Raw genomic sequence first — 10,664 nt, forward strand, 5'->3', positions numbered from 1 at the left:
AAAAAGATATTCTTTATAAAAGTTGAGTTAACCATGCCTACCTAAAATGGCTCGTTCTAACACGCCCCCCACATGTCTACGTCACGATGTGGGAAGATTTGCATAACGCCGCCTCAGGGTCGTCACATGTGGTCGTCACTCCTTCGTCGAATCCGCCGGCCGCGCCGTTCTCAAGCCCGCCCGCCTCTGCTCACTCAAGGCCGCGGTGTGTGACGCTTTTTCGTTGTGAAAGCGAAACTACTTTGTTTGGCCTTCCAAAAGAGGACACGACTAGAAATCAGTGGTTAAAGTTGTATTTACAACACTGTTCCAGAACAGTTCAATCCAAATATTCCGATGTGTCCAGCGCATTTTATGGAGGACTGTTTCCCGATCCTGGTAGAGTAGACTACAATGCCGGCTGTTCTGACTCACAGACTGTAAGTACGTTTTTTATATTTAAAAAATTTGCCACTGACGATTCAAACACGAGTTTTTTAGGCAGTGTAGAGTAGCACTTTGTTGTTTGTCATTTCTCCGATCACAAATGCAGACATGGTTTTACATCATATGACCTCTTTAACTATTCATTAAAAGAGTTATTTGTTGTTTAAATCATATTACACTGGTAATGCTGTAACTCATTGGAGTCATTTGTTAATGAACTACAATGAAGTTCTAGTGTGATTCCTGTAACAAATTATTTTAATGAATTTGTTATTTTAATGGCTAGTTAAAAAGACAAGCTACTGGTGTGAATTAGTTTCTTGGTTCTGAAGTAATAGATTTCCTTAGAAACCAAAATGCTCCTTTAGGAGCAATAAATGCTCTTTTCTGTCTTTCAGCTGTTTTAAGCAGCCATATGGGAACCCGTGATATGCTGCTAATGATAGAACAGTGTCACCTCCCAAAGATATGATTAAACAATTGAGTTTGCCAACACGTTTATTTCCTTGTAGTGTTGCCATCTTTGTTTAACAGCTATGAAGAAGTAGGTGGATGCATTGAATGACAGCCATAAACCTGAATATGTGTGAATCTGTGGAAATCATCAGACACACAATGTGGGTGGCTGCATTTGCTAATTTGTTATCAAATTGGATTTCATGTATAATATAGTGTGATTATTAATCCACCTATCAACCGGTGGCCCCCAGACGTCAGTGTTCACAACAGGTTTCTTCACTTAAATTAATGATTCGCACCACACAACTGTTGACAACTCACCATGCACTATCAATTCATCATGCTCCAGAATGATATAGCTGTTTTTGTTCCTCCGAAGTCAATTCAGAATGGAGGTTTCTGTCAGAATTGTCACTTCTTGCAGGATATGACCATTTTTTATTATTCTGAGTGTAGTGTTTGTCTCTCTTGTGTCTTACGCTCTCTCTTCCCATCTTTCTTTCTTCCTCACTTCCTCCTCTTCTCTCTCAGATCAGTCAGATGCTGGGGAATGAGATCAAGTTTGCAGTTCGAGAGCCTATGGGACTGAGGTAAGACCACATCCCTGTGCTGTTCCGCTGCGCTCTACGCTGCAGTGCTTAGCGGAGTTTGCTCTTATAAACCTAATTTATTACATTCTGCCTTGGGTCACCAATACAGAAAATAGCAGGCCTTTAATTAAAGCACAGTAATTTTGACAGGCCACAGATGAACCAGCTGAACCCTGAGCTTGAGTATTGTACAAATCCAGCCGCTGTTTTAAGTAACGCGTATTATAACGTGTCTGTCTCTGGACACTAAAGCAAATGATTTATGTAAGAAGAATCTCCTGCGATATTATTAGCTTCTAATTTATGTGCATTAGCTGAGTCGCTTGTGAAGTCGCAAGATCTCAGTTTGAATTTTGCACCATTCAAGAACATAACACATTTCTAGAATATATGCAGTGGGGTCCAAAAGTCTAAAACCACTGTTGAAGCATTTTTTCTTGTTAAATACATTTTTAAATTATAAATTACACTACCGTGCAAAGGTTTGGGGTAGGTAATATTTTTGTGTGTTTTTGAAAGAAGTCTCTTATGCTCACCTATAGGCTGCAGATCAAAAATTCAGTAAAACAGTAATATTGTGAAATATTATTACAAATTAAAATCACTGTTTTCTATTTAAATATATTTTCAGCATCTATTACTCCAGTCTTCAGTGTCACATCATCCTTCAGAAATCATTCTAATATACTGATTTGGTGCTCAAGAAATATTTCTTCTTATTGTTGGAAACAGTTGTGAAACATTTTATTGGACTGTCCTGCTTTTAATATAAGTATTATTCAATAAGCTCACTTAAGGACTTGTTTAGTAAGATTTTACCAGTAACGTTTTAGAATTTTTGTCATATGTAAATGTAACCATAATCGTAACTGCTGTGCTTTTTTTTTTTTTTTTAGTTTTTACTTTACTGTTTTTATTGTAACTCAGTTCTTGGCATGAAAATAGCCTCAGTTGCTGACATGGCTTTAAAAACTATACTACTACAACTACTGGAAACAGTTGTGCCGTTTAATATTTTTGTGGAAACTGTGATGTTTTTTTTTAAAGATTCTTTGATGAATAGAAAGTTCAAAAGAACAGTATTTATTTGAAATGTATTTTTTTGTATAGGTTAAATGCCTCTAACGTTTGATCAATTTAGTGGATCCTTGCTGAATAAATTATTTTTTTTTACAAAAAATGAAGAATGATAGTGTATATTATCAGCATAACAATTGGAGTGAAAATGAAAATGTGGTTTGTCTCTCTTTTGCTGTAATGATAGCAGCACTTTGTAAAACCTGATGATCATATTCTCCAGCATGATTTGAGATGATCCATCTTGAGCTTCAATGGAAGAACAACATCTGACCATCTGTAAAGTGTCAAATAAATGTCACAAATTTGCTTATTTGATTAGTGATCTAAAATTGGTCAGAATCTAAAATATTTCTTGTTCGTTTTACTTTAAAACGTTTCTTTAAGTTTATTTCCAGGTTTAAATGCAATCCCAGATCCAGATGTATCCCAGATATTTCCTCTCAGGCTTTTGAACCCTTCTGTACTGTATATTGTTGCTAAACTTCCCTTGGCATTTTAGAATAGAAAATACATCATCTAAGCTAGTCGTCTTCTCTGCTGACTCTGATGTTTTTCCCTTTCTCAAGGTTATGGATCCTCTTCTCCGCTGTGGTTTTCACAGTCATGGCCCTTATGGTAAGGTTCAATACTTTAAGCTCCATATGTTCTCAGGACTAGTACTCTCTTACTATCTTTAATATCCTAAATGAGTCTATACAGCAATAATTGATTTTAAATGTGTGATTTATAGGCCCTAGCCTTCCCTAACCAGCTGTATGAAGTTGTATTTGATCAAGAACAAACAGCCACCAGTGTCTCTATACGTCTCTATGGAGGGGCCATTCTCAGTAAGTCATATTGATTTCATTCTGTATTTTTAATAACCTAATGATCTCTCACACTCTTAATTAGAGGTTGTCATGTGGTCAGCACATCTATTGATGGGCCATAAAAAGACTCTTCTGAGTCATTTTTTACCCTTCAACTCGAGGCGCTCTTAGAATGTGTGTTTGTGTATTTGTTATGCGAGTAAATGACCAGTCAGCCAGTGGATTGTGAAGAGAAGCGAGGAGGAAATATTCCCTGAGGGGCGGCACGCTCTCCGCTGCTCATTCATTTATTTGCACATTAAATCGGACTCTTTCTGGCCCACTGCAGACAACAAATTTGCACAAATTAGTAGTGCAATTATTCCCTTCTCTATCTGCTCCCTTTTCAAATCTTGCCCTCAAAAATTAAATAGATGAGACATATTTTTAATAATACTCATTTAATTCTCCTGGTAATTGTTAAGTCTGTCAGTATGTGTCAGCCAGCCGCTGTTCTCTGGTGTCTCTGGGTGAACATTTTATGTCTCAGTCCCCCAGTGATAAGTTACCTTTAATTAAGTTTAGTTCACTGGAACAGTGAACATTTGTGTCATCTCACTCAACATTTCCTCTCTCTTAATCTGACATTTCTAAAATTCACTACATTTCAAGTCAAGTCAAGTTGAGCTTTATTGTCATTCTGCTACATGTGGGGACATACAGTGGAACGAAATGTCGTGCCTCACAGGACCACGGTGCTACATAAATACAGGCATACAACAATGAAGTAAAACAGTAAAACCTATACACAACTAGCCTACTGATTGATTTTGACTATAAATATATAAATGTTTACCTATACATAAATGTAAAAAATACAAACTATACGAATGCTTCACATAAACACTGTACCTATACACAACTAACCTACTGACAGATTTTGACTATGAATATACTATATATAAATGTTTACCTATACACAAATCAAAAAAATACAGACTCGTGTTGAAGATATCTGTTAGGACATCTGTCAGCTGCGCAGCACAGTCTCTCAGTATACGGCCAGGTATGTCATCAGGACCCGCAGCCTTGCGTGGGTTAATCCTAGATAGGGTCTTCCTTACGTCAGCTGACTTTTTGATATAAGCACTCACAGTTTCAGTGTACTCCTGCAGGTCTGTGTGGTTGTTGTAGGTGGCTGCCTCTTTAAACATGTTCCAGTCTGTGCACTGAAAGCAGTCCTGTAGAGTTGAGGTAGCATCATCTGGCCAAACTGTGATGAGTTTTTGAACTGGTTTGGCGAGTTTCAGAAGTAGTCTGTATGTTGGAATTAGCATAACAGAGATGTGATCCGAGTACCCTAGGTGGGGGCGGGGTACAGCCTTGTACGCGTTCTTTTCTGTTGTGTAAACAAAGTCCAGTGTGTTTTTTCCCCTTGTTGCAAAGTTCACATGTTGGTAGAACTTTGGCAACACTGTCTTTAAGTTTGCGTGGTTGAAGTCAACATTTATTCATTGGTTTAACTAACTAAACTGTACTAAACTAAAATATCATCTCAACTCACCTCATAAAGAAAAATAAAGTATTTCAAACTTTCTAAAGGGTCATTTATCTTCAGTATACAAATTATAATCCTGGTAGTTTGTATACTGAAGCATATCAATAAATGTTGTGACTTTTGAGATTTGTTTTAATGTTCAGCTGTCACAAGTTGTTCTTGTTTACTTGCACTACCGTTCAAAAGTTTGGGGTCAGTAGGATTTTTTAATAAACCTGTTATTCTTACCAACGCTGCATTTATATGATCAGAAAGCTTTATATGTTAATATATTTTCAAATGTAATTTATTCCTGATGGCAAAGCTGAATTTTCAGCAGCAATTCCTCCAGTCATCAGGGTCAAATGATCCTTCAGAAATCATTCTAATATGCTGATTGCTTAAGAAATTTTTCTTTTTATTATCAATGTTGAAAACAGTCGTGCTGCTTAATATTTATGTGGAAATCAAAATATTATTTGATGAATAGAAAGTTCAAAAGAATAGCATTTATTTGAAATAGAAATCTTTTGTAACATTATAAATGTCTTTACTGTCACTTTTGATCAATTTAATACACCCTTACTGATAAAAGTTAACAAGATCTTACTGACTCCAAACTTTTGAATAATATAATAGTGTACAGTGTATATATATAACACTTTCTCATTTATTTGCCTTCTTTTTGGCAGGTCTCTCTCTGATCTTGTGGAATGGCTTGTACACTGCTGAGAAGGTTATCATCCAATGGACGTTACTTAGCGAGGCCTGCTACTTTGCCATCCAGTTTTTAGGTTTGTCTCAGTAAGAACTAGTCTAATGCATGCTGTGTCTTGTCAGCTCTAGATGGGCCCTTTACTATCATGATGCTACTGCCCTCTAGTGGTTGGGGTTTCTCAATGGATTCATTCAAGTTTAAGTTTAAAGTTTAATTTACTTATATAGCACCATTAAAACAGCGGCAGCTGACCAATGTGCTTTACAGCATCAGATAAAATAAATTTTAATGCAGAACAATCAAAAAAAAATATCACAGATAAAATCAGAGACAAATTATCAACAAGATATCAAAAGAAAATCGGAACAACAGAAGTCGAATTTAAAAAGTACAAGTACATAATTCAAGTACATACAGGTGCATCTCAATAAATTAGAATGTCGTTGAATTATTTCAGTAATTCAACTCAAATTGTGAAACTCGTGTATTAAATAAATTCAATGCACACAGACTGAAGTAGTTTAAGTCTTTGGTTCTTTTAATTGTGATGATTTTGGCTCACATTTAACAAAAACCCACCAATTCACTATCTCAACAAATTAGAATATGGTGACATGCCAATCAGCTAATCAACTCAAAACACCTGCAAAAGTTTCCTGAGCCTTCAAAATCATTGTAACATACATTGTCTATGGCTTGTTGCACATATGCGTTTGGCTGAAACATTTTGAAGAAGTAATATTAATTTCTAATTAAATTATTAAGCTGATATAGAAAAAAAGAGAGCATAGATTAATATAAAATGCCGAAAACACTGGTATGTTGCAATGAAACAGGTTAAGGGGTCTTTATACAAATATATTGCTCAAAACATTACAAACTTTTGAACAGTACTGTAAGTCTAATTAGTCATTGTGATATTTATGATACATTTACCATGTGTTTTCTCCAAACTCTTGATATTTGGATCATGTATATCTTCGCTTCACTATGTTACAGTGACCTCCGTCACTCTGGTGGAGCTGGGCTCCCTACCAAATGCTGCCATCCTCCTCCTCCTCAGTCACGTATTCTTCCTCACTGTCACGCTGACCTACTACTACCATCTGGGACGCCGGCCCAAGAAGATCTGAGAGCCCCACAAGCACCGTTACGACACACCTGGTGCTTGGGGAGTTGAGTGACGGGCCACTGGGCTGGAGTTTCCATCAGAAGCTTTGAACAGTGACACGACCAACAACATCAACCTGTTCACCTGGCGTTGAGCCCTACCACAAGGACAACGCCAACCCCAAGGCCTTTATTTTGATTTCAGCTTACACAATAGAGTTTGCCTTTACTGAGCAACTCCATCTCTTTTTGTTTTGTTTTCTTTTTTTTTAATGGGAAACACTCACAATATGGTCAAATGAATTCCATTTTTCTTTCGGATAGTGCAGTCACAGTGTAGCCCTCCTCATTCACCGTTTATCGTGTAAAGTATTGCACACTGTAGCCGAGCTTGGACTGCTGGTGTAATTGTCTGTAGCTATGGTATCAACAAAACTGTAAATCATTTCATGTAATAATGCCAATGACTTTGAGCTCCTAGTCATGTGACGTGCGTGAGGGTGGCTAGAAAACACTAGAATGTGTGTGTTTTACGTGCAGGTCATTCAGTGTTTGAGCAGTAAAAACATTGTTCCTGGTTGGTGTATTTTGTATCAATACTGTATCACTGAACTAGGAACAACCTGCTCTACATCGAATTAGTTCTTATATGGGAATGGTTATGAAAAGCATAGTTATACTTTATGGATGACAGACACAACAGGTTCATTACTTCGCTTAGTCGGCTAGTTGGTGCATGGACTGTTTCAGGAACTTCATTGTTAAACAGTGAATGGGTTTGAACTAATTATTCATATTTCAGATAACAACTTTATCCATTTTTTTCTTAGTGTCAAGTTCGTTTTCATCAAGATGTCAGTGTGTATGAACAAGAAACCTTTTTCGTTTAGTAATGCCACAGAACATGGTTGTGTAGCACAATGACATGTTTCTTTCATTTTAACAAGCAATGTAGCAGTATTTTCCCTCACTTTTCCCTAATATTGCCTTAATATGCTAAACTACACAAGCGTTCCACGTCAGCACACTGCCAGGTGTTTGTATTCTTCAACTGATCTGTATATATATTTTTTTTGTTGATTTGCAGTTCTCCAGTTGCTTATTTATTGGCCTGCCTAAAAGTTTTTGCATAAGTTAATTTATATATATGTTTAAGGTTTGTGGTATAACTTGCATGTTTATTGTCTGAGTTGTTCAGTCCAGAAATGATCTTGTATGCCCTTGATAACAAGTCGTCTTGTGCGAGTTCTGAGACAAACTGCAAAATCAAAATGAATCGTGTGTATGAAGTTACATGTTTGCTGCCTTGTTTGTATTTGCTGTTATTTTCCAAAGTGTCCATTAGTACAACAGTGACAACCCATGAAAAGCATAATAGAATTGGAAGCATTTTATAACTTTAATAGCATAACTTGGATATTGGAAAAACGTTGATTGGCTATATGGAAGGAAGGAATACATTTCGGAAGAACCTGTACGGTAAATATCTGTTGTTAAATGTTGCGTATGAAGCTACCGTGCTGTTGGTTGTTTTCAAATATGATAGAGCTTCAGTGGAGAAACAGTGTGTGTGTTTATGTACAGTATGTGGACAAAAGTAGCAGTTACTCTTGGCAGGGTTTAATTAGGTTTTGCATTTAACCCAGCCCAACTCCAAACCTCTGCTTACACATGGCTCAAAATAAGTAATAAAGAAGTTCAAAGGACCAGCATGGTAGAGGCTCATGTTTCTTTCACAAGCCAGTCTGATTTAGACTATTTGTTGTCTTTACATGGGAACAAGGTTCATAGTTCAAATCTCAGTACAAACCTTTCCTCTCGCTGTCCTGTAGATACATTTTCTTTGACACAAAACCAAATCAGTCCTAACTAGTAATTCAGAATAGGCAAGGCTGTTACTGGATGTTCTGTTCCTCTCATTAAAAAGCAAGATCTCGTCCCTCTTAACACTCGCCCAGCTAAATATGATGCTGGCAAATGCCAAACATGAATCATTTTGTTATTCACAGCTCCTGATGAGAATTGTGTTGTCATGCAATTAGAAATAATATCCAGTTAGCTGCTAGTGGCTTCAGCTGTCTGCCGATGGTATACATAATGCCTCTGAAGGGATGTTAATGTACTTTTTAAATGTGTGTAAATATTTTATTGAAAGATACTACTGTTATGGACCTGCATCGTTAACTTTTTGGAATAAAGAAAATGTACATTTATTGCAACTGTCATTCAAGGTCTTTTTTTTTTTTTTTGTGGCCAAATAATGCATGACTTGAATAATGAGCTTTTACTTCACACTAGCTTTAGCCTTTTGTCGGCATATACAACAGCTTGTTTAAAACGGAACTTGCCTGGAACTATTAAAAAAGGAAAAGAGACCTGTATGGTTATTTGTAATGACCTTGGTGCATTGTATCACATTAAAGGTATTCTAGGAACTGTTTTTTGTAGTTTTTCCTAGAATTTTTAACCCCCTTGAGCACTTGTATTAGTACTTATTAGTACTTTGTATTATTAGTATCCTTTTCATAGCTATTCTTCATAACTGTAACTTCATAACTATACTAAATATACATTTAGATTTGCCAAATTGCAAATTAGAAGTGCCAAATTTTCAGAAAATGCAACTTCATATTATTTTATATGTAATAAGTTTTACTCTATTATCATTGCGCTTTTGTGTAATCTTCACCCTTTTAGGCTAATTTTTGTTCTTTTTGAATGAATAATCTAGCTCAAGTAGATTAATCTCACACATTATTAACAAATGTTAACGCTTTTTACCAATAGATGGCAGAATTGTCAAAACAATATATGACTCCATGTCTGATAATTTGCATTGTAACAGTAATGGGATCAGACTTCAGCAGTTCCAGCTCGTATCATAGAAAATTACATTAAAGTTGTATGTGAAATAAAAATGTTGACTCTTTTAATGAAAATGTGTTTGGTATACATAAACAGGCTTTAACCTTACACTTAACAGAGACTTGAATTTGATAAAAATTCCTAACCCTAACCCAACAGGCTCAGACAGATAGATATACCATACTCTAAAATGAGTTTACACACAGCTGCTCTACTAACAAATTTATGCCTGGATAGAAACCTGTATCTTATAACTGATAAAAGTTGCATAACTTTAATGTTCATCATGCAGATTAGGGCCATATGTGTGTATGTGTGTGTGTGTGATAAAATGGTGATTTTTGACCATATTTCCATTCCGTAGCTGTAAAACACAAAACCCAATGTTTAAGATGTGGAATGAGTTTCTTCGGAAATACCAATTACGACAATAAAACGGGAGGAAATTTTCCACCTCTGTCATAAAATATGTAATAAAACGGACAGAACCATCCTGAAAACAATATTTGAAGTATATCCTTTCAATGTATTACAGTAGGAACAATAGCTAGCGGGCAGAGCTCCAGTGTTGGGAGTAACGCGTTACAAAAGTAATACATTACAGTAAATTATTACTTTTTGCTGTAACGCAGTAGTGTAAGGCATTACTAATCAATTTTCAGTAATATTTTACTCGGTACATGTTCAGTAACGCATGCGTTACAACACACTTTTAGCCCAAAATTTAATTGTTCAAAGAAAAAAAAAAACAGCAAGACCGCGAGACATTAACGAATCAAAAATGCCGCAAATAAGTTCTATTTCCTGTTCGTGGTCAGTCAATAGCCGCGTGTGGTGCCTAAGTTTGTAAATAAAGACTAAACGACAGCTTCTGATATATTTGTTTAGCGATTTATTTCACTCATCTCCCGCTCGCTGGTTGAACTTTGAAGTGTGTGACGTAGTCCAGTGAAGGCGTGTTTAGGGCGGAGTGCCGCGAGCAGTGTTGCCAACTTAGCAATTTTGTTGCTAAATTTAGCAACTTTTCAGACTACCCTAGCCACTTTTTCTTCCAAAAGCACCTAGCAACAAATTAAGCAATTTTTTAAATT

The 10,664-nt window shown here is 36.2% G+C and overlaps 1 protein-coding gene across 1 annotated transcript in view; it reads left to right on the forward strand.

Annotated features, from left to right (window-relative positions):
* The window catches only part of LOC107715244 (tumor protein p53-inducible protein 11-like), a 77,418-nt gene extending 69,163 nt beyond the window's left edge, over window positions 1–8,255 (forward strand). The window contains exons 4-8 of the mRNA XM_016521325.1: window positions 1,417–1,475; window positions 3,122–3,170; window positions 3,286–3,382; window positions 5,573–5,674; window positions 6,598–8,255. Of these exons, the coding sequence (XP_016376811.1) occupies window positions 1,417–1,475; window positions 3,122–3,170; window positions 3,286–3,382; window positions 5,573–5,674; window positions 6,598–6,731 (441 nt within the window). The 3' untranslated portion in view covers window positions 6,732–8,255. The remainder of the gene's footprint in view (window positions 1–1,416; window positions 1,476–3,121; window positions 3,171–3,285; window positions 3,383–5,572; window positions 5,675–6,597) is intronic.
* The last annotated feature ends 2,409 nt before the right edge of the window (window positions 8,256–10,664 follow it).

The sequence above is a fragment of the Sinocyclocheilus rhinocerous genome, unplaced genomic scaffold (assembly GCF_001515625.1).
Source record: "Sinocyclocheilus rhinocerous isolate Xijiao unplaced genomic scaffold, SAMN03320098_v1.1 scaffold659, whole genome shotgun sequence".
Classification (NCBI taxonomy): Eukaryota; Metazoa; Chordata; class Actinopteri; order Cypriniformes; family Cyprinidae; genus Sinocyclocheilus; species Sinocyclocheilus rhinocerous.